Here is a 25,689-nt window from a genome sequence, read left to right on the forward strand (position 1 = left end):
AAAAATAGCTAAGTTACTGAATAAGTGATTGCCCAACAGAATTACATGTATCTGCTGGTGGCTAGTGAATGCCAGAGGCTTTAAAGATGGCAGATTAAACATTGTGATTTGAGAAAGGAGAGTAACAGAAAATAGGGAATAACAAACCAGTCATCCTACTCTCTGTTGGAGGAATACTGTTCGAATCCATCATGAAGAATGTGGTTACAACCACTTAGAAAATCAACATATGATTAAGCAACGGTAGACAAAAATATTGGACAAACTCAGCAGGTAAGGCAGCATCTATGGAGCGAAGGAATAGGTGACGTTTTGGGTCAAGACCCTATTAGGCAAAGTCACTAGGATTTTTAAGAAAGTGGAATGATATTTGAAAATACATTTTTTGTCAGATGTCAGGTGGATAATAATAATAATAATAATAATAATAATATATTTTATTGTCATTGCACGTCAGTACAACAAGATTTAGTATGGAGGAATCAGTTGGTGTAATATAACCACATTTTTGAGGACTATTTGATAAGGTGCCACACAGAATGTTCGCACATACATTAAGGGTCATTGGACAGTTAAGAGCCAAGAGTGTTTTATTGTCATATGTCCCAAAACGGGACAATTAAATTATTTTTGCAGCAATAGCATAACAGGAACAGACATAAAATAGAGGGATATGGACCATGTGCAGGCAGATGGGCTTTGTTAGATTGGCATCATAGTTGGTCAGAGGTAGTGGGCTGAAGGGACTGTTCCTATGCTGAAATGTTGTATGTTGTATTATTCATTCCTAATCCTTGGTGCTGTCTGGCACTCACATGTTCTGTGACTGAATGACTTTCCCTCAGGTACTCGCTCATTTAAAAAAAGTGCAGGTAGTTCTACCATAATGTGATGGATACATTCCTAAGAGATTTGTGTTGTAGAAAATTGAGTTATAATTGTGTCATTGGGGAAATCGGTAGTAAGGAAGGCTAATTCAATGCTAGAAGGACTGGCATACAAAAACAGAGATGTAATGCTGAGGCTATATAAGGCGCTGGTCAGGCCGCATTTGGAGTATCGTGAGCAAATATGGGTCCCATATCTGAGGAAGGATGTGCTGGCTCTGGAAAGGGTCCAGAGGAGGTTTACAAGAATGATTCCAGGAATGAGTGGGTCAGCATATGATGAGCACTTGTCAGCATCGGCCCTCTACTCGCTGGAGTTTAGAAGGTAGAGGGGGCACCTCATTAACCATATAACCATATAACAATTACAGCACGGAAACAGGCCATCTCGGCCCTACAAGTCCATGCCGAACAATTTTTTTTTTTCCCCTTATCCCATGAGCACTTGTCAGCATCGGCCCTCTACTCTTCTGGAGTCATGTTAGAAGGTCAAAGGGAAAAGCTTGGGGCACCTCATTTAAAGAAACTTACAGAGAATAAAGACCTAACTTATTCAGACTATCTCTGTAACTTAGTTGTTGAAAGGCTATAAAGATATTTTGATTTGGCGATGTGTACCCCATAGGATTTGGTCTCACCAATGCCTTGTACAATTTTTCCCAGCTTCTATTCTCAACTAAAGGCTAGCATACCAAAAGCTTTCTTTACCACCCTATCTATATGAGATTCCACCTTCAAGGAACTATGCACGGTTATACCCAGATCCCTCTGTTCAACTGTATTCTTCAATTCCCTACCATTTACCATGTACGTCCTATTTTGATTTGTCCTGCCAAGGTGTAGCACCTCACATTTATCAGCATTAAACTCCATCTGCCATCTTTCAGCCCATTTTTCCAAATGGCCTAAATCACTCTGTAGACTTTGGATCCACAACACCCCAGAGGTCATAGAAAGGCATAGATAGAGTGGATGTGGAAAGGATGTTTCCACTGGTGGGTGTCTAGGACCAGAGGTCATAGCCTCAGAAATAAAGGATACTCTTTTAGAAAGGAGGTGAAGAGGAGCTTCTTTAGTCAGAAGGTAGTTAATCTGTGGAACTCATTGCCACAGAGGGCTGTGGGCCAGTCAGTGGATATTTTTAAGGCAGAGATAGACTATTTTTAAAGTAGAACAGGGGAGAAGGCAGGAAAGTGGGATTAGGAGGAAGAGATCAGCCATAATTGAATGGCGGAGTAGACTTGATGGGCCAAATGGCTTAATTCTACTCCTATAATTTGTGAACGTGAGTTAGGAGCTAGAGAATTTCAGACGTGCAATAGCAGAGTTATTTTTCCTGTGGGATTTAAAACAAATAAAGTTCTTTTCAATAGCCATAAGTTTATTTTTATCTGCAGGCTAAAAATACTAAGGGCTCTTTCATAGAATATCATTGCATGTGTCAGTGGAAGTGATTGCTTGTCCATATAAATGTTATGGCTCCTGAAGTTAAAGTTGCAGCTACATTCTTAAGAGACTTTGGTGTCCGATTGTTGCGGGGAATGGATACATGGAAACAGGCTTTTCTCCCCGTTGCTGTTTAAATCCAAAGAAGCTTTTTTTCCTCTGCTTATCAATTTCCAAGTAACTTTTAAGTGGTTCTCTAGTTCCCAAAGTCTCATTATAACCAATTCGGCCTGCATAATGCAAATAATGTTCCTTTATTCATCGTGTATTATCTCCAATTTATGGTATGGAATTATAGCAGAACTACTTTTAGTATATTTCCAAGTGGTCTGTCTTCCAATAATTAGACACAAAATATTATTATGCAGAAAAGCTAAATCTAAACTCAGTGCAGGGTATTGATCGCTAAATATCTTTATCATATTTATATCATAGTTTTCATTGAAATGCTTAAGTAAATTTAATGGAAGATAGAACATAGAACAGTACAACATAGGAACAGGCCCTTTGCCCCACTATTTCTGTGATTAACATGATGCCAGGTTACTTGCATATAATCCATATCGCTCCATACCATGCATATCCATGTGCCCATCTAAAAGCCTCTCAAACGCCTCAATTGCATCTGCTTCCACCACCACCCCTGGCAGCTTGTTCCAAGTATCCACCACTCTCTGTGTAAAACAAAACATGCCCTGCACATCTCCTTTAAACTTTCCCCCTCTCACCTTACAGCTAGTGCTCTAGTTTTTGCTATCTCCATCTTTGAAAAATGTTCCGACTGTCCATCTTATCTATGCCTCCCATAAATCCTTCCTGCAATGGGGAAACCAGGACTATACACAATGCTCCAAATGCGACCTAACCAAAATTTTATAAAGCTATAACATGACTTACTGACAATTACACTCAATATCTCGACCGATGAAAGCAAGCATACCATATGACTTATTTATCACTCTATCTACTTGGTGTTGCCACTTTCTGAGAGCTTTGGACTTTGTCCCCAGGATTCCTTTGTAAATCGGGTATTTGCACCTGACTCGATTCTTACCAAATATTTGGGCCAAGAAGAAAATTTGTACCTATTTTTAAAACAAAATTGCTCTAATTAAAAGGCTATTAAATTGATGGTTTCCTTTCCAACAAATGATAAGAATCCAATTAATTCCTCCCAATTGGAAGTATCATTATAACCTGTTCTAATTTGGGCTGAACCTTCCAATTGTGTCAGTAAGTGAGATGAAAATCAAATGTTTAAAAAAATCAGAATGCAGGAAATCAAGGAGCCAGCAGGGGTGAGTACAGGAGAGGAGTGAAAACATGTTCTCGTACAAAACAGGAAGTGGATGGAGGAGGTCTTTATTTTGTGGAATTTGCATAAGTTGAGATAGATAGATCTGGGGGCAGTGTGCCAATGCAATTGACGAAAGTTATCATCAACCCAAGATTTATCCTGCCATATATTCAGCATCACAAATGGTGCAAATATTCCTCGAAGAACCTTTTAGAATGCAACTTCACCAAATTATCATTCACACAAATAAACGGATGTCATTTTAATTGTTAAAATGTAAGTGAACCTATATGTTGACTGATAAGCAAAAATACACTTTGCTGAGTAAACTATTTTGGATATAAGATTTTATTTTACAAAATATATGAATTAAAATTGGTTAGTTTCCTGTTATTCCTTCCACTTGACTCTGACAATGTCATAAGCAACTGTTTTTGTTTGAATGACCAGGTTTTCAGTGGTCTATCTTATTGCGCTGGTCACTATTGTTGTGCTGTGTTCCAGTTAAAGTTGAATTGAGGTAAATATGAATCTCAGTACAGTTTGAGATACATGTCCTCCATTTACTAGACCTTGTCACCTCTCAGTGGATGATTATTTTTTTAGGCTGCTTTGCCTCTGGAACCCCTGTTAACCTCTCTCAAACATATCATTATCACAGTCTCATGGAACATCAGTAAAAGGCCTGTCCCACTTGGGCGACCCAATCTGCGCGTTCTGGCGAATTTGCCCTCGACTCATACTCGCAGCATGGTCGACACGAGGTTGTAAGAGGTCTTCGTAACTCTCCTTCATGCTCGAGAGTGATCTCCGCTTCCTCGAGGCCTCAGCTAGGTTGCGGCGTTTTTTTCAATATGTTAAAAAATGCCCGCTAGTAAAAAAAGGTTGCCATGGAAAAAAATCGATACTTTTTTTACTTGTAGGTTTAGTCGTAGTAGGTTGTAGTAGGTCGTAGTAGGTTGGCATGTTAGTCGTAGGTAATCGAGGGTAGTCGAAGGAAGTCGGAGATAGTCTTCATCATAGTCGAAGGGAGGTCGAAGGGAGGTTGAAGGAGATCGAAGGTGGTCGTCTTCACTCTCCACTATTCGGTGTCCAATTTTCCCAATGTTATCTAGTCGAAGCTGGTCTTCAACATAGTCGAAGAAGGTGGAAGGAGGTCTTCTACATAGTCGAAGGAGTTCTTCAACATGTCATTTTTTCAAATTCTTCTAAACTCACTAATTAGGTCCCCCACGTCGGACAGCCCCTTAACACTGGTAAACCTCTTGCTCAATATCAGCATGGCTGTTCTGTTTTGACCATTAACTGGCAGGAAGGCAGCTTGTCCAGTGGGTCATGCTAAAAAGCCTGTTAATTGGAAGTGATGCATTCCTGTTAAACTCCACTATTTGGATAGTCCAAAAAAAAAAATGAATGCACTTTTGCAAATCATGAATTAGAAGTTTTTGGAGGACTAAACCTGTGCAGTCCATAATGATCTGGGATTTGGCAGAATCAAGTAACTTGTACAAACAAATAATCCAAATTCACTATTTCTGGTTGTTCATGGGGAAAATCATGTTTTATTTGCTAAAGGTGCATTAATCATTCACCAATTGCATGCAAAGCTGCCGTCTGACATGTAACAACGAAGAAACGTTAACAAAGTTGGAAAAAAAGCAATTCAGGACAGCAGTAACTTAGATCTATGTAATTATGTAATGGTTCCAGTAGATGGATGCGGAAAGTGATCCAATTCTTTCACTATTACTCTGGACAGGGTTTCTCTTAACTGTAGGCATGATGTTCTAGGTCTGAATATGGACTGGACATGGATAGGAAAGGCTTGGAGGGATATAGGCCAAACGCTGTCAGGTCAGACTAGTGTAGATTGCTAAATTGGGCTGACGGGCCTGTTTCTGTGCTCTGTGACACTGTTAAGATTCCGAGACAAGGTTTCTATGGCATACCATTCCTAGAGTTATGCACCCATCCTGTTACCACTCTGGCTAGAATGAATCCCAAAAGCATCCTGTGATTCCAAAGAGGATGCCCCTGTTTAGTTGTAAGTCTGCACAAACCTTCTGCGAAAATAAGAATTTCTTTAGATGCACAGTAGCACAATGGCAGTGTTGCTGCCTCACAGCGCCAGAGACCCAGATTCGATCCTGACTACGGGTACTGTCTGAATAGAGTTTGCATCTTCTCCCTGTGACAGCGTGGGTTTTCTCCAGGTGCTCTGGTTTCCTCCCACACTCCAAAGACGTACAGGTTTGTAGGATAATTGGCTTTTGTAAAAATTGTCAATTGTGATCGCAAGTTGGCGCGGACTCGTTGGGCCGAAGGGCCTGTTTCCATGCTGTATCTCTAAAGTCTAAAGTATTTAAACGTTACTGAATATCCTACTTCTAACTCTGAGGATAGTCTGTATACTTATCAATGTCATGGAGATGGCACCCAATTTAGGCACCGAATCGTAAACTTTCTCACGTGGATCCTGATGTTCACATATTTCCTGAAAGCTTTGAATGGGAACACCAGCTACACAATGCTTGACCACTTAAGATGCCTGAGCCAATTTCACTGCAAAGTGATGTTCCATTTTATTTTATTGTCACTATTGTTCTGTTTTTGACACACTTTAATGCATGACTACTGAGAAAATATACTTTAAATTTTGATTCTGATTTTATAATTAGATTTGTATAATTAACTTTAATTTTACAGCTCCTTGTAATTATTATAAAGTTTCAAATATAATTAAAATTGAATGCAAATATAAGTATTGGCCAAGTATACAAATTTCAATCATATTGTAAGAAAATACCATACCTTTTAGATCAACAAAGTAAGAGATTCTTCTGACAATCCCATCAGCAGAAATCTTTCCACGTACTCACCAAAATCTAATCTCACTTTAAAGGGAAAGGATTGCATTACCTGGCTGATCTGCTCATTTTCTGTCTTTTGAAGGTCAAGGACAGAGGCTGCATTCTCTGGGCCCAGTAATCTGCGTGCCATCTTTTCCTCGTATGTCAATCGCTGAAATAAAGTTTGCATAGTATTTCAGCCTTAAGTGTTATTCTTGGTTTTCCAAATTCCCTATGCATATTTTCCTAAGCACATTTTTCACTTGCCAATAAAACAAATCTGTTTTCATTAATGCCACTGTTGACCCAATAATAAAGCTTCCATGACTATTAGATGCTCACAGAGGGACGTGTGTGCATATTTTTGCGGTAGGCTTATCATTGTATCCACCAGTGTAAGAAAATATCTAGAATTAGCAGCAATTTCATTGTCTTTTTGCCGACCCATTTAAAAAAAAGGTTAAAACCATGTTCCCAAAAATGTTGGGGGCAATTATCACTCTTGGAAAAATCGTTGTTACACATTCACAAAGATGTGCAACATGCCGTTTAAACCATTATTTTGAGCCGGCTTGGAGAAGATAAATTTCCACATGTGTAGAACTATTCTAACAGTGAATGTACACCATGCATTTCACTAGCTCTGGAAAAATCAGTTCGAGCCAAATTATTGGCTCACTTCAAATATTTGTGGTTTTGAACATTGTGTCCTATTTAAATTGTCTGTGACTGTCAAGTAAGAAATGCATGGAGCTGTAGTGATTCATAGACTTTGGAAGCAATGATTTTCATGGATATTTCCTACTAAGTGGTTGTTACACATCAATAGTTGCACACATTCTTTTAGCTCATGTGATGAGGAAGGTGTTCATGATATATTCAGAGGAACAATTGGAAGAGCTAGTATGCCCTCCAGTGTGAGGGAGGTGAATTAATATTATTACAGATTCAAGTAGACACAAAATGCTGGAGTAACACAGCGGGACAGGCAGCATCTCTGGAGAGAAGGAATGGATAACGTTTCGGGTCGAGAGTCCTACTGAAGAAGGGTCTCGACCTGAAACGTCACCCATTCCTTCTCTCCAGAGATTCTGCCTGTCCCGCTGAGCTACTCCAGCATTTTGTGTCTATCTTCGAATTAAACCAGCATCTGCAGTTCTTTCCTACACATGTACTTCAAGTAAATGGTCATGTTAATAAGCCTTGTTTAAATTAAATGGCCCAGCAATTTCTTCTAGCTCATTTCCCAGATAGGATACCTGGTTTTGATTGTAAAATTTTCTTTGCTTTTTGTATCAATAAATCTCCAAATTAACCTGGAGTATTGCGTACAGTTTTGGTCTCCAAATCTGAGGAAGGACATTATTGCCATAGAGGGAGTGCAGAGACGGTTCACCAGACTGATTCCTGGGATGTCAGGACTGTCTTATGAAGAAAGACTGGATAGACTTGGGTTATACTCTCTAGAATTTAGTAGATTGAGAGGGGATCTTATAGAAACTTACAAAATTCTTAAGGGGACAGGCTAGATGCAGGAAGATTGTTCACGATGTTAGGGAAGTCCAGGACAAGGGGTCACAGCTTAAGGATAAGGGGGAAATCCTTTAAAACCGAGATGAGAAGAACTTTTTTCACACAGAGAGTGGTGAATCTCTGGAACTCTCTGCCACCGAGGGTAGTTGAGGCCAGTTCATTAGCTATATTTAAGAGTGAGTTAGATGTGGCCCTTGTGGCTAAGGGGATCAGGGGGTATGGAGAGAAGGCAGGTACGGGATACTGAGTTGGATGATCAGCCATGATTATATTGAATGGCGGTGCAGGCTCGAAGGGCCGAATGGCCTACTCCTGCACCTAATTTCTATGTTTCTATGTTTCTATTACATTTATTGTTATTCTTAAATGTGATGCACTCATTTAGTAGTGAAGTCCCAAGTATAGAAATGGAGAAGTAAGACATCTGATAATTAGAACTGTGAAGCCGGCAAAGTAGCTTGATATATTCTTTCAATTCCCAGAAAAGTTAGAATAAACAAAACTGAATTCAATTCAAATAGTAATATCAACTAAAGCATGTGTCTCCACTTCCAGGGTGGCACATTGTGTTGGACTCTCAGTATTTGTTAATCTTGGGATAGATGATGACGATGATAAACAATTACTCAGAAACATTACTCTTAAAAACTCAATGTCAAACAATAACCTGTAGTACAGCCAATGCAAGTCCATGAAAGTGGTTTAGAAACAGTGTTACAATGAAACAATGCATTCAACCCAAACTATTATCAATGCCATCATGTACCTGATGTCCATCATGCAGAAGTCCATTCTTACAACGCAATTTTCTTTCCAAGTCTTGAATGACAGCATTTTTGGAGCCTTGTATCTGTTCATCACTCGTGGCACTTGGTGACTTGATGGTTTTCTTATCAGAGTAGCTGGGGTATCTATAACTAATGAAAATATCAGTAGCAATGACTTAAGCCTAAGAAGATGTTTGTTTTTGAGGTCAATAACTGAGTAATGAAATATCATCACACATTTTCCATAGGAGTATACACGGCAAGGCGTGCCGATATTGTGACACATCAGACAACAATTAAATCTTTGAAAAATAAATTAAAATCTTACCAAACGGATCTCTTTGGAGCATTTCATACTTACTTAATATCTTCAGCAGGCAGCTGCATTTCAGTTTTTGCAACAGGAGCAAATTGGGATGGAAGCACTGAAGTGAGAAAGGCAGCAGGGGACTGGGTAAAAGATGGGGAGGATCTCTGTTTGGAGAAAGAGTAAGGAGATGACTGAGGACAAAAGGAAGATTGAATGGTTGGTGGTGGACATGCTGGAATTGTGTCTCTATTAGAGCTAAACGATGAAGATGCAGCAGAAACTGGAGAGCCTATTGTTGATGATAGTGCAGACATTTGCTGGCTATTTTGGAAGGAGTTGGAAACATAATGAACATTGTGAGCTTCTGTTTGCATTGCAGGAGGATGCTGAGATAATGGACTTCCAGTAACCTCAGACATGAGAGGTAGGTACTTTGTTTGGCATTTAGTCTGTGATTGAATGAAATCACTTGGCCGCTCATAGTTGAAACTTGACCGATGAACTGGTTCTGATGGAAGCTTGGCCACGCTCATAGCAGTTACTTGTTGGCTTGACTTCAGCCTAGGCTGAGTGTTGGATCAGGAACTGTTTGACCGACTGTTTGAGGGTGAAAGTCTTGCAAATTGGATGGAGAATGCTGCTTGATATTTTGCTGTAATAGCTGACTAGGCAAAAGAAGGAAAATAATTTTGAAAGAAACTTTATAAAATTATGATACTAATGCAGATACAGGACTAGTTTTCAATAAAATAGTATGCATGGTAAGGTTTTCAATAGGTGCGCTGATTTTCATATTTGCAGCACAGCTAACCTGAGAATTCCACTTCTTCCATTCCAAAGAAGTTGCAAGGGGGATAATCCATGTTTTCAAAATGGAGAACTATCTGGCTTTTCCAGGATCTACCCTTTAAAATATAATGGTCGATGTCCAGAATAATTGGCACTCCCTGTTGTGAACACAGTGGGAAGGGACTCAAAGGCCTGCAGTTGCACTGCACTGTCACTTCTGGGAGAAAGCTTCCTTTCTTCCTTTAGTAAATCAGTTCAACAATGCCCAGAAAGGCTTAGAGGCGAAGAGCAAGTTGGTTTTGACAGGGACTGACTTATCTTTTGAGAAGAGGCTCATTCTTCTGAAAGTTACACAGAGAATGTCTGTGATGAGGTGATCAATCTTCTAGATGTGCTTCAAGAAGTTTAAGCAAACTTTATGTCTGGCTAACTCTAGTGGTTTGTAATTGTTTGCCTCCAAAACATACAGAACTTTTGCTCTGAACTTCATGGAAATACTCAGCAAGTTAGGCAATGTTCTATGGAGAAAAACTGAGATAATGTTCAAATGAATTATTCTTAAGATTCCATTAAAATTTTATTAGTTTGAAATATTGAAATTGTAATTAATGTTATCATTAATTTTTTAATGCTCTTTCCTTCTCCATAGGTGCTGACTGACCTATTAACTATTATTCAGATCTTTATGTGTTATGGTAAACCTGCATTTTTTTTTTTCCCCACAATTTTTGGGATGTTCTCTTCCACTTAATTTTATGATTTGCCTGATATTTATGTCTAACCCACCTCATCTGCACAGGAACTCTTTCTCTATTTTGGGAAGGGTTTTAAAACTACTTTGGGTACCCACATAATGGTGTCTCGTCTATCACAACTGTTCAATGAAGAACTGTGCCAAATTACTGACCTCTAGCACATTGGGAGTTGCTGAAAATGTATCTGAGAAATGCTTTTCGATTCCAATATTTGCTTTTTCCATGGTTTGTGTAGAATTCATAGCTCATGATAACAGGTGCAAAATAATGAGTTACTTCACACTCTCAAGAACTTCAGCCCAGCAATATCTACTCTCAGGAAGTGTGTAGAATGGAACTGTAGATGCTGGTTTATACTGAAGATAGACACAAAGTGTTGGAGATACTCAGCGGGTCAGGCAGCATCTCTGGAGAAAAAGTGTGACTAGATTCCCTGTATGTTTCCTATCCACTGAGCATCCCTCCCTAATATCCAGGGCATTGGTTTCTACAGGTTACAATTATTTCTTAAAAGTGACATTTTTTAAGAAAAAAAAAAATGTGAACCATTGCATCAGCCTCTTTAATTAGCTTTCACCCATCAGAGGACCTTTACATTTTAGGAGCTGAAAATTATTGCCATCAATGAGCATTGTTTTTTGATGGTAAGACTGAACTAATGATTTGCAGCCTTTAAAAAAATATATTGCTGTAAGCTGTCATTAAAACATAAGGCCAACATTCAGGGCCAACATTCAGCAAGTGATTAAGGGGGTAAATTGTAAGTTTGCCCCCATTCCAAGAGGATTTGAAGACAGGGATAATGAAGTCCTAATTCAGATGTAAAGAGCCTCAATGAAACTGCACCTATAATATTAACCATATAACCATATAACAATTACAGCATGGAAACAGGTCATCTCGGACCTTCTAGTCCCTGCCGAACACTTACTCTCACCTAGTCCCATCTACCTGCACTCAGACCATAACCCTCCATTCCTTTCCCGTCCATATACCTATCCAATTTATTTTTAAATGATAATATTGAATACACTTTTTGTCTACTTAGCTAAGAAAGGATGTATTCACCATGAAGGAGTGCAGTGCAGATTCACTATGCTAGTTCCAAGGAGGGTGGGATTGCCATCAACTTTTTATACACTAATCTACCAATAAAAAAAATCACAAAAAATATTTAGCCATAGGGAATGGTTTAACTAAGTTTTTAACCCCATTTCAAGGCATAATATCATCTAAGAAATTACACAAGAATACATGTTTGTGCTTCACCCCCAAATCCATTTCAGAAGTGGTGACAGCTTTTATTGTGCTGTGCTACCCATCTTAACACAAACTACCACCATTACCTCTACTGGCATTTCATCTAAAGAGCTGTTGATTAAAAGCACTTCAGCCTAACAGGGTCATCTGAGGGGCAAATATGTTGTTTGCACTGAACTCTAAGTTTAGTTTAAGCATAAGGGGGAAATCTTTTAGTTTAATGATAAAGGGGAAATCTTTTAGGACCGAGATGAGAAACACAATTTTTCACACAGAGAGTGATGAATCTCTGGAATTCTCTGCCACAGAAGGTAGTTGAGGCCAGTTCATTGGCTATATTTAAGAGGGAGTTAGATGTGGCCCTTGTGGATAAAGGTATCGGGGGTATGGAGAGAAGGCAGGTACAGGATACTGAGTTGGATGATCAGCCATGATCATATTGAATGATGGTGCAGGCTCGAAAGGCCGAATGGCCTACTCCTGCACCTATTTTCTATGTTTCTATGTAACTCCCAAATTATACATTGTTAATTGCTTAATCTTGTTGAAGAGTCCAGAATTCCATTGCTTCCTTGCACAACACCTTGAATATCACAAACATGTGCAATACAGCCCCCCAGTTGATCCCCAATAAAACACGTGTGTGCCACAACCCAGCCCTATTTAAGAAAAGATTTGTTGGACAGTGCAAGTTCTAGATATTTTAACTTCTGGGCTTCATTTAAATTTCTCTTGCCGACGCTTGCCTAGATTTGGGCAGAAAGACAGCGAAAAGAACTCGCATTTTGCAAACCATGGCCATGTACCAATGGAAAATGGTCCCTGGCAAGGTAAGCCATGCAAGTGGAGGAGCGAGAATTCTGGAGGACTACGATTAGAGGAGAGAGCTGGGGAGTCTATGGTTGGAGAATATCAAATTTATCTATATATACCAAAATTTCGGCACAGTTCACAATTCATTTATTTTCAAAAAAGTTATGTCAGACTGGACGATTTCATCAACATCTAACATTCCAATATTCACGAGCCCCTCCACATATGATCCGAAGTACCTGTATTTTAATATGACGGGGTGATTAGGTATGCGGTTACCAAGAACACTTTTTATTTTCATTTCCACCTGGCTACTTAAAATTGAGCCTTTTGGTTATCAGTTTATTTGTTCTGTGATATTATCTTTCTGTTCTGGGATTAGTGAAAAATACCTGAGGTCATACTTTGTCCAGCTCAAATCTTTTCTGAGAAAAGAAGTTTGAAAGAATTTTAATAGAAGTTCCTGTCACTTCCATTACATCATCTGTTCCAAAGTACCATGATTTGCTGTCAAGATGCCAGTATAGAACTAATGATCTCATGGCTTATTAAACTTCAATATTCTCCAGAATTAAAGAAAAAACTTTTTTTAAATGAACGCCTAGGATAAGAATCTGTAGTATTTATTTTCTCTATTAATCATTTTATGGAGCAATCTATAATCACAGTCTCTGTTACACTAAACCTACAGGAGGCAGAAACTTTCAGGACAATGGCACATCTTTGAATGAACACGTGATTCCCGATCTCTTAAATATATCTGGTATTTTATTCATTGTTAATATATATTATGTATATTTAATTAAAACATTTATTTAACCTCCTGCTCTGACATGGCAAATAAAAATATTCCAGTGTTAATATCTGAATTAAATAAATAACTAACTTATCTCATGATTCCTTATATTTTTCAGTTGAATGTTGAATGTTGAAGACCAAATATAAGCCTGATACATAGCAAATGCCAAAAATCTTTGCCTGTGCAAAATGAAACTATGCTTTAAGGACAGTTAATGAAGTTACATTTGATTGAATCCAACGTTGCTATAATTTTAAAAGTGTTAGTGAAAACCCATGCAATAGAAACCACATCGCGACACCGAGCACTCAAAACTGATTTCTAAGAATTAATCTTAAAATCGTTGTGTAAGCACTAACACTTAAATTCCCTGAGATCATATTAAGGCAAACCAAATTTTCATCTTAAAATACTTAATAGGATTTTACTTTGCTTTCATTATATCCAAATAAAAATCAATAGGTTGATCTTACCTTAATCTGAGTTTCCTGAGGGATATAATATACTTTGATGCATGCACTATGAGAGCCTTTTTAGTACAGCTATTAACTGAGCAGTTAAAGTTGTAAAGTTAGTGCTGGTATATTGCACAGGCAGAGAGGGGATGACGTTTGGTGAATGACTGAACTGTCAGAGCAGCACTATATCATTTACTCCCTTACCAAAGTAAGAGTCCCACTACCAATCAGGCGACATACTTGGACGTACTGCATGACCCCCAAAAGCAATATGTGGTTAATTGATGCATTCAATTCATTCTCTTTATTGTAATTATATGGGACCTCCTCATTTAGAATAGATAATGTTTTTTGGCATTATAAACTGTTACATTTTCCCACTGCATCGGTTTGTCTTTTGCTGTTGAATTTCTCAGGAATGCCCTTTACATACCTTGTCGTCGTTAATTGATGTAAAGGTTGCCCAATTTGATTTTTTATGACTATTTTTCCGTAAACCACACTATTCCACTCAACCCAGCTGAACTTAACTGTGTTTCTGGAAAACTTTTTGGTAATTTTCTCCATATATTACCATGCTATATGTGTCTTAAATATGGTTATATATATAGCAATCCATGTAAAAATAAATAGCAGTGCTGATATTATGCATCTAATCCAATTTAGCTGTGATATTCTGTTCAAGTCATAGTTTAGTTATGTACATTTTTCCTATTACATTTATTATTATGCCCCTGCCACACTTAGGAAATCTGAACGGAAACCTCTGGAGCCCCACCCAAGGTTTCCGTGCGGTTCCCGGAGGTTGCAGGTGGTTGCCAGAGGTTGCAGGTAGTGGAAGCAGGTAGGGAGACTGACAAAAACCTCCAGGAACCTCCGGAAACCACACGGAAACCTTGGGTGGGGCGTAAAGTCTCCAGAGGTTTCCTTTCAGGTTTCCTAAGTTAGACAGGGGCATTAGTAGATTTGTAATTATTAGTAGATTTTGTAAAACAAACTGTTGATAGCAGTTTTTTGATCTAATGGAAACCTGCATGATTTGTACATAATTGCTTGAATATATACTTTTCATTGAGGCATATTTAACATAATTTCTGTGTAGCCAATATGTTCCTAAAGCATGTCGATTTTATATCAGTTCTGTAACACTGCAATTTTGTTTCTTTTTTGCTGCAATTCAAGGTCAGGTCATGATCATCTCGCAAGAGCTAGGCATTAAATGGAGTGTTGAAGACCAGCTTACAAAGTTAAAAATTCTGCTGGACAAAGTTCTGGAAGTTTTGTTTTGAAAGTGAGAGAGTTCACGAGTATTCTTAAAATACTTTAAAAATAAGATGGTCCAGTAGTGGAGCATAGTGTGCAAGTAACTGTGTGTAGGGCCTAAAATGAGTGAAAATATGGGACACCGAATCACAGCAATCAACAGTTCAATTCTGGATTCATTGTACAGTAGAAAAATGGATTAGAATGTCTAAAGTGTACCTACCTAGATTTAGCAGAATTGCAACTTTAGTTTGGTCACGGAGGATTAAAAGTTGGGTCATCTTATGTTACTGCACTTTTCTTGGAATTCTGTTATAATGACTCCAACTATTACAGGAATAGGAATGTGTGCAGATTTAAAAAGTATGCAATGACGTCCAGTCCCTTCGGCAAATAGAAATGCTCTTATTTTGAAATGTGCAGCCTTTTTTTAGGCTGCCCATTGAATTCTTGGAGCAAATGTGCCTCAATCAATCTATTCACCAGCTCCTTTGTGACAGATCCTCCCACTTCTTCTCACTTCAGTTGTTTCACTCATTGTTCTGTTGCTATTTATTTCCAGAACATTCCACTGGATCTTTACTGTTCCTGAGAAGTGCTTCAGCCACATCTCCAGCTTTTCCAACACGGTCTTTTTTAGAAATAAGGGCAATTATAGCAGTTCTCCTCGAGACAGACAGGATTGTTCCTGTCATTTACTGACCTTTAATAATGAACAGCCTACTACTCATTGATAGATTTCAGTTTAATGATGTAGCTAAACAAAAATAGCATCTCTTAAACCATATGGGAAGGGAAGAAAAACACAAGCTACTGGAGTAACTGCGGGTTAGGCAGCATCTCTGGAGGAAATGAATAGATAACGTTTTGGGCTGGAACTCATCTTCAGAGAGTAGGATTAAAGGCCATTCTGAGATGTTTTGCATATCAAAATTCAGCAGGTAAATAGGTAGAGGCAGATCTACTCAAGGAAAAACCTGGATCTATAGGAAGTGGGTAAGCGCTCCCAAGTCCGAGTCAATTCGGAGCAGCCCGGTACGGAACGCGGCTGTGAAAATAAGGTATGTATTCCTGAGGACATTAAAAAAGACTGGTCTGCCCCAACAGCTGCTGACAACCTTCTACTGCTGCACCACAGAGAGCATATTAATGTATGGCATCTCCGTGTGGTATCTCAGCTGCACGGAGAGGAGAGCTCTTCAGCGCGTCGTCCACAGAGCTCAGAAGATTATTGGGACACAGCTAACAGCCTTGGAGGGCATCTACCACACACGGTGCTTCAGGAAGGCCGTCAGCATCCATAAAGACTCCTCACACCCTTGTAGTGGACTGTTCGAACTACTTCCCTCCGGCAGACGTTACAAGGCCTTCTACGCCCGAACCTCCAGACTCAGGAACAGCTTCATTCCCAGAGCTATAGCGGCTCTGAACCGGCCCTGCTGAGTGCCCCCCCCCCATCCCCCCTGGACTGTCTCCCTCGGATGGTCACGTCGCACAGACACATCTGCACTTTAGTCTGTTGAACTGTTTTGACTATTTTACTGTTCTTTTTGCAATCCATATTCTCGGGATATCAATATCTAAATCTAAATTGTATTAGTTATTTATGTTATGACATCGGATGGAAGCTGCATTCCAAATCTCGTTGCGCTTATGTGCAATGACAATAAAATATATTATTATTATTATACTTGGTATCTGTATTCATCAAGAAGAAGGACATTTAGAATAGTAATATCAGGAAGAGTAGGCAGATATTCTAGGGCTTGTTGATATCAAGAAGAAGGAGGTGTTGGGTCTCTTGAAGACCAGTAAGATGGATAAGTCCCCAGGGCCTGGTGGGATCTATCCCAGTTACTGAGAGAGGCAAGAGAGATAGCTGAGGCCTTGACAGAGATCTTTGTATCCCCTTTAGCCGGCAGTGAGGTCCCAGAGAACTAGAAAAGAAACAACGTTGCTCCCCCATTTAAGGAGGGCAATAGACTGCATATAACCTGGATTTTATGAAAATCTGGCGCTTCCTCCTTGTAACATTTTTTATTATATTTCTCGATGTTTTTGGTTGTAGTTTAAAACTTTGGTTGTGGTTTTGAAAATCTATGACTACGCCAATTTTTGATCCAAATGACCAATTCACCATGCATCCCATGTAACAATTTTATGGACGAGCCTACTATGAGGAATTTTGTCATATTTAGTCCAATATAAGTGAAAAATCTGAGGTAGATGTGAATTGGATCCATAAAATTAGAAAAAATTTGAGGAAAAAACATGAGCCAGAAAGAGCTCAGTAAATGGATTATCCAGACATGTTTACATTTCTAACATGTTATAATCCATCAAACTGAAATCTATGTGCTCTGCAAAACCAATTAACTGCGGTTAAGGCAGGAGAATGGTGTTGAGAGGGAAAGATTGACCAGCCACGATTGAATGGAGGAGAAGCCTCGATGGGCCAAATGGCCTAATTCTGCTCAATGACTTACGAGCATGAACTAATGAAATACTTTGGGGATCTTCAGACAATTCACAAAGCTAAATACCATTTAAAAATGACGCCAATATTACATTTTAATATGAAGTGCATTGCGATGCATAACACATGACTCGTGTCAGATGTTCAAAGGTCACATGACCATAAACTCCAACAACTTATCCATCCAGGATAGTCTAGGATCTCTATACATTTGACCTAGATTTTCTGGTAATTAATGAGAAGCAGTGTGGCTCTTTGGACTTTGGAGTGAACTCTCTAAAGGGCCTGTCCTACTTGGCGATTTGTTTTGGTGACTGCCGGCATCATTGACTGACATATCAGGTCACCCGAAAAAGTCGCGGCGTCATGACGTATTGACGCACAGCGTTTCCTCAAGTGCCGCAACATTTTTTTTGTCGCCGCTGGATTTTGAAATGTTTGAAATCTTTTGGCAACCCTGATATGTCAGTCAATGAAGCCGGCAGTAGCAGAAAAAAATCGGCAAAAGGGACAGGCCCTTAATAGCGTTATATATCCCCTCTGCCCCCCCCCCCCCCCCCCCCCCCTCCAGATCCATCCAATATCCACCTGTATGTAACTGCTGTGAACAGTTGGGGCCTAGGTGTCATATAACAGTAAAAGTTCCCAGGCCCAACAGCAGGTATATCTCTGCCCAACCATTCAACCAGAATTAATCTAAATCCAGCACCCAGATTGGGCATCAATTTCTGTGCTGCAGTTTTGAATGTTGAATTGAGCATAAATGTTGATTAAACTAAAGGTAAAATAAATGCTTGAGGGAAGCATGATATTGATATGCAGCAGACAGATTACAATTTAATGTGAGTGAGAATGTAGCCACTCCTAACTTCCTGGATTTGTCACTAAATCAAAGAGACAGCTGCATTAATAATTAAGAAAAGTTAAAAAGTGTGACTATAAATGTCAATAAATGTCAATGCATATATATCACCTATCCATTTCTTCCACAGATGCTTCCTGACCCGCTGAGTTACTCCACCACTTTGTGTTTTGCTGCATATTCTTTTGATTTCAATAATGATAAGAATAAGGGGTAAGCCATTTAGAACGGCGATGAGGAAACACTTTTTCACACAGATAGTTGTAGGTATGTTACAAAACCTACCTGAATCGTGGCTGAGCATCTGCCCCACCCCTTGTGTGTGATTTTGGCGCTGTTTGGAGGGGGCGGGTTTAAAACGCGATTTTTACTAGGCTGTTCCAATCGCAGATGTTCAGCCTAGTAAATCATTAACGGAGAATCGCTGCAAGACCCGGTCGCAAAAGCTATTATTAGTTTTATAGGCCTCGAATAATAGATATAATAGTTTTAACAGCTCTCGTTCACTCCGCAACCTCTCGCAGCCCCAGGGTTTTATAAAGCAAACTATTAAAGGTATGTACCTTATTTTTACATTAAATGGGGCATATATATAACCCTATATATCAAGTTATCTATAGCGAGTAGTTCATTTTGGGCTTTTTATATCCCGCAGTATTTTTCTCGGCATTTGAGGGCACTAATCCAGCGCGATGTCAACGTTCTAAACCAGCGCGTTCCACATGAACCCACTAGAAAGCCGATTTAAATGGGCATTTATTTAAGCAATTGAACACTAAATTCCTTCCATTTGGCCTATAAATTAATGTAAATTAGATATAAAAATCATGTTATATTGTGAATTATTTGTGAATAATCTTTGGACACTTAGGCTATTTAAAAATGTTAATCTTTCCTTAAGAAATGGGCTTTTGACTATCCAAGATCACAGCTTTTTTGTAATGTCCATTGAAAATCAATAGGGAACAAGATGCTAATTTCCGAGTATGAAAATGGCCATAACTTTTTTAATACTTGAGATATGAAAGTGAATTTGGTGTCAAATTAAACTTATTGTTATGCTTTATCTGATGGGATAAATTGCAGACTTGATTTTTTAAATCTCAAAATTTTGTAACATTGCTAATAGTTGTGAGTCTGTGGAATTCTTTGCCTCAGAGGGCAGTGGAGGCCGGTTCTCTGAATACTTTCAAGGGAGAGCTAGATAGGCCTCTTGAAGATAGCGGAGTTAGGGGATAAGGCGGAGAAGGCAGGAACGGGGTACTGATTGGGGATGATCAGCCATGATCACATTGAATGGCGGTGCTGGCTTAAAGGGCTGAATGGCCTACTCCTGCACTTATTGTCCATTGTCTATTGTCTATAGTCTATAATGACTATAACTCAGTTGTAAATTAATGAATTCCACATGATCAATCAAAAATAAATGACGTGACAACAACTTGGATTTTGTATCTCCTTTCAGTCACTAGGGCAGCCTAAAAATTCTCTGGATGAATTGAGCTATTACCTCTACGCAGTTTTCATTCCATGCTTTTCATCTCTGAGAAAATGGGACTTGGACCACTGTTCCTTTAGGTACATTAAGTTACAAACAAACAAATGCTGAGAATTCTCCTCTTGATCGCAAGTGATGTAGAAATTGGAGATAGTTAAAAAATAATTTGTCATTTCAAAGAATGAAAATGCCAGAAGCTTTGAAGGAGGAAAATCTCCCAGAATAATGATATATCATGGCGGAGGATTTATGGAACCACAATTAAGTGGCTTAAACAGATTGAAAAGAAAAAATGCTGTTGCATCTAATTGGAAGCCAGAGCCTTTTTAGAGTGATGTACTGCATTGTTGTCAACAGTCCCTCCGTGGGTTTCATGTTGTCAATGGCAACATCCAGATTGACTAATGTTGCAGCTGAGAAGAGCAAGTAAAAGCAGCTATAACTGAGCTTTTAACAAATGTTTTGCTATCCTTGTTTGGTTCGTTTCAGTTTGCTAAAGGATTTCAGTCATTGAGTTTCCCAGAGGAACATTGGTCCAGCAACCCTTTAAAAAAGGATGCATTTGGGTGCTATACATATATATATATATATATTTATTTTTTATTTTATCAGTTAACGGGGAACTGAGACTGGAACACTGAAAACTGAAAATCTATGCAGCCATCTGGAGCTATACAAAACGGAATCAATGATAGACATGTTTGATACTGCCACATTTAAATAGATGTGCGCAATGAGGTACAATTCACTCTCTGAAGCAGCATAAGAATATAGCCTGACACACTGAGAATATTTAAAATATGTCAGTATTGGGTGAAGGATCCTCAAACTGTACAGAAAAATGGCATGGCAATGAATAGTTTGAAGGAAATGCTGGCATAAAAAGATCCAGAATGAAACTGGGCCAAACAAACAAAAAATTATCCATTCAAATCTTCAAACTGATGTGTCAATTGAAATACTCTCCCCAACTTTAGTTCCACACCAGACCACCTGATATTGTGGCAGCCAGAAGCTACGAAATTGGACCAGATGACTTGAAGCGCAGGTATGGGGAGAAGATCATAGGGATAGGGGGGAAAGATGGTGATGTGGGCAGTGGGCATGTGAATTGCCAACTGCGGAAGAGCAGAAGATTGCCAATGGCTGGGGACTGGTGTGGCTGAGAGGGGATCTTGGGAGGACAGTACGGAGATAGCGAGGAGAGGATAGTAGTGGGGAAAGAATGTTGTTTGGAGAAGAGATGAATTGGGGTGATTACGGGGAGCGGTTTGGAATGATCTGGAGATGAGTTTAAAGGATTGGGGGAGTGTGGTTTGAGCTGGTTAGATCATTGTGAGCGGCTGAGGAGACAATGGGAGGGAGGGTGCTGAAGAGAGCTCAGACTACATATGGCAGGAACAGACAGAGTAGGGAAAAATGTTGCAGAGAATATGACAAAGGAAGAACCAACTTTAAAGAATATCCATGCACTAGATTCAATGGCAATGTCCTGCATAAGAATAGCTCTTTAATTACTGCTGGAATTTACATCAACTCTCCAGTGTAACAAAGGCCAACAGATCTTTGTAAATATATGTCCAAATAACATAAATGGCATTTATGCTGACTAATAATAATCAGCATATAGTGGCTCGTACCCAGTGTTTGCCATGTAAGACAATGTCAGATAACACACACAGAACTTCTGGAGTAAATTTTCATAAATATGGTGTCTATGCACAAAAGATTGGCTTTTGCTAACCTATTGCTACAAATAAAATTAATTCACACAGGTAATAAGAATCTCTGTCCAGTTGAGTCAGCAGGTATGGTTATTTTTGAGATAGGAATGTGAACTGAATTAAGGAGTAATTTTCTTTCTGTACTAAGAGCAACTTTAGGTGAACCTTACTCAAACCCCATACATGTCAATGGGTCATGGTTAATGGTTAAACATCACTTCTGGGGGCTTCTGAGACCGGAAGTGGCGGCGCTGGTGAACGGCTGTGGCTCGCCTGCCGTCCGTTTGTCTTTACTTTTTTGTGTTGTTTTTTTTCGTTTTGTCTAGTTAAGTTTTTGGTTTTTAGGTTGTGTTTATGTGGGGGGGGGGTAACGGGGCTTGAAACGGGGCTTGCTGTCTCTCCCTTCGGGGGAATGCGACTTTTTTGTCGTATCCCCCTTCTCTGCATCCGTCTGCGCTGAGGCCCAATGGCGGAGCTGGCGACCTCGAGACTCCGGAGGCAGAGCCTGTCAGGACTTGCCCTGGGCTCGCTCCCGTGAGGGCGGTCCGGCTCGGGGCTGGAACGGTGCTCCCGTGAGGAGCTGTGACACTCCCGTGAGGGGCTGTGGCGCTCCCATCGGGGCGGCCCAGCTCAAGGGAGGAACGGCACTCATGTGAGGGCGATCCGGCTCGGGGCTGGAACGGTGCTCCGGTGGCTGGGACGGCGTTCTGGCGGCGGTGACCTGAGCCCAGGGTTCAGCCGCGGGCCAGCGGCTGCGTCCGCTGGAATGGGGGGCGGCAGCTTCGACCACCCCGGGCCGCGGTGTTTGAACCGGCCCGTTTGCGGGGTTCGGTGAGCCGCGGGACTGTTTGTACCATCGCCCGGTGGGGTATCGCCTCAGCGCAGATGGAGAAGAGGAGGGAAGAGACTGCAGCCCTAAGATTTTTGCCTCCACCACAGTGAGGAGGTGCTTGGAGGTTGTGGTGGATGTTAATTTGTGTTTACTGTTGTTTATTATTGTATTATTGTATGTATGACTGCAGGCACGAAATTTTGTTCAGACCGTAAGGTCTGAATGACAATAAAGGTAATTAAATTCAATTCAATTCAATATTGTTACTGATGGGTGCATGAACTATTCCTTGTAGAATATTTGCATTCAGACCTGGAGGTTGTACCAGCACTCAATTAGTAAACTTGGTTTCAGTTAGTTGCATAAGCAGCAGATCTAAAGAGAACAGAGAATTAAATGAGGGATTTAAAGTGCTCTGCTGGGTGATCACGGCATTGCAATTATGTTAGCAATGATCTCATTTGTGACAGCAAACCACGTGAATGTAAATAGGATGCCAGGGGAGAAGGCTCATGTTATAAATAGCATGGTAACACCATGCAAATTGGCCATTCGCAGTAATCTTTTTTCCATGCAGCTTATCCTGACCATTTACAAGGCATTGAGAAAATGACATTCTGAAATACAATTAAAAGGCATGCAATTGCAATAAACCGCACATGATCTGGTTCTAATATTATGTTTATCATTGATCGTTCTTGTAAAGAATCTATCTTTAAAATGCCTTCTCATATTGCACCTGTTGTTTGGAAAATATTCACAATGAATTACACATTCCTCAATAAGTGAGTGGATTTAGAATGGAAGCTCTCGTTGTAAGCAGAAGTAACCATGGGTGAAAGTTTTTGCTGCTAATTAGAACCAAGTGGACACCGTTGCAACTGTATAGAAGTTTATAGCAATACTGGACACAAGCGCAGAGTGATAAACTTCACTATCATATGGAGGAAATCGGGTGGAATTTTAAAATTGTTCACTCCACTGTCACAGAAAAAAAACGAATTTCCTATAATTAATATTGTCTATTAATACAATACCATAAAACTGCCAAATTGTTGTTCCAGCAGAATTCTAGATGGTCAGTAATGGGTTCACCACTGTGTTTATCCATTGTGTGTCTCCATTGATGGATCGGTGTTGGTGAGAGTCAACAACCTCAAGTTCTTGAGCGTGCATATCTCTGAAAATCTGTTCTGGATTCAGCACATTGATGCAATCATAAAGAAAGCCCATCAATGCCTCTACTCCCTTAGAAGATTGAGGAGTTAGAAACATAGAAAATAGGTGCAGGAGGAGGCTATTCGGCCCTTCGATCCAGCACCGCCATTCATTGTGATCATTGTTGCATCATGGCCTACTCGAACGCCCAGGAATGAAAGGAATTATAAAAAGTGGTGGACATAACCTGGTCCATCACGGGTACTGACCTCCCCACCATTGAAGACCCACATGACCCTGGCCACTCTCTCATTTCACTCCTGCCATCAGGAAGAAGATACAGGAGTCTGAAAACCATGACCTCCAGGTTCATGAACAGCTTCTTCCCAACAACTATAAGGCTATTGAACACTACAGACATCAACTAAACTTTGATCTACAAATTGTCTTGGTTGTGCAAGGGTTTTGCACTAAGATTGTTTTTTTTTTAATTGAGCTTTTTTGTTTGTTTATTATGTTATCTATTGAGTACTGTGTATACAACCTGTTAAGCTGCTGCAGGTAAGATTTTAATTGTTCCGTTTCAGTACATATGACAATACTCACTCAACTTCATCCTCCTCTATGAGCACCAACACTATTTGACCTTGCCTGTGGAATTTTTGATTCTCCAGCGCAACACATGGCAGGATTGTTTATGGGATTGGCTAGAGGAGAGATGAAGGCCAGGTGGCCTATTTATATAGGGCCAAGTGGCTGGCAGGCAGGCAATAGGGTGCCAAGAAACAAATCATTTTCCACTGATTGCATAACTCGAGGCATTCCTTTCACTTTGTTACACAGATTCCAGAAGCTATGTTGTAATTCAGCTGCAATTAATTGCAGTGATCATTGTACATCCACCAAGTCTGAAGAAGGGTCTTGACCTGAAACGCCACCTATCCATGTTCTCCAGAGATGTTGCTTGACCCGCTGAGGTACTCCAGCACTTTGTGTCCTTTGGTGTATTAACCAGCATCTGCAGCTCTTTGCTTCTACTAACAGATTAAAAGTCTGGTTTTAAATGTTCTGATACTCCTTTTGTTTTTGGTGGACCTTGGAAAGGAGAATTCAAAACAAGAGTGACATTTTGATGTAAAACATTGCTAGATAACAGGTGTAGATGCACATCTCAGGAACACTGAGTATTAAAGATGTATTCCATGACATGCCATATTTTAGGCTCAAACTTCGAATGAGAAATACATTGGCAACAAGGATCCAAGCCTGTCATTGGGTCATCTTGAACTGCTGTGCAGGTAGTTGGAAAAGATTTTCATGGCTCCAAACCATCGATGCTGAAGGATGTCATTGTTTGATGTGTTCTCAACATGACTGGGTCTGATTGCAGAATGAGTGGAATCTCTTTCATTTGACAAAAGCTGGTGGCATTACCAGGGGAACATAAGTGACCAAATGGGTGCAATCGCTGACTCAAACATTACTGCCTTCCATAAAATAGCCAATCGCTGTCATGTTGTGCACAAGCTACTCATCCATGAATACAGCTTTCTTGCTCCTGAAATATGATTTTAGTTGTAGCATCATTGGATGCAGTGTTCAGTGTATCAGTATCTTAAACTGATCTTTGATTCCAAACAACAATTGGATTGTAGCATGCCTCCATTCACCATCATTACGACATGTCTCAAATCTTCCCGTTTCATGGAGTAAGGTCAAGATGAATGTAAAAACAGTTTTTGGAAGTTGGTGATGAACCATTAAGTTAAAGTTGTGACAAAAGGAAAGAGAATGGAGGTTTGGAAAAATTGCTTTGCACAGTATTACTGGCACATATATTTTGCCACATATATTTTGTCTGGACTAATAAATCGAATAAGTATTGAAACAGAAAGATACAAATCAAGAATGGG

The 25,689-nt window shown here is 39.7% G+C and overlaps 1 protein-coding gene across 4 annotated transcripts in view; it reads right to left on the reverse strand.

Moving 5' to 3' along the window:
- Positions 1–25,689, reverse strand: part of LOC129701754 (myotilin-like) — an 86,189-nt gene that overhangs the window by 22,351 nt on the left and 38,149 nt on the right. For 2 of the 4 annotated variants that reach the window (XM_055643162.1, XM_055643163.1), the window contains 2 exons: positions 8,779–8,929; positions 6,550–6,651 (listed from right to left, as the gene is read on the reverse strand). In XM_055643162.1, the coding sequence (XP_055499137.1) occupies positions 6,550–6,651; positions 8,779–8,929 (253 nt within the window). Of the gene's footprint in view, positions 1–6,549; positions 6,652–8,778; positions 8,930–9,140; positions 9,755–13,978; positions 14,104–25,689 lie in introns of those variants that run through there. The other 2 variants (XM_055643165.1, XM_055643164.1) reach the window with 2 other exon arrangements.

This window comes from Leucoraja erinacea, chromosome 11 (assembly GCF_028641065.1).
Source record: "Leucoraja erinacea ecotype New England chromosome 11, Leri_hhj_1, whole genome shotgun sequence".
Lineage (NCBI taxonomy): Eukaryota > Metazoa > Chordata > Chondrichthyes > Rajiformes > Rajidae > Leucoraja > Leucoraja erinaceus.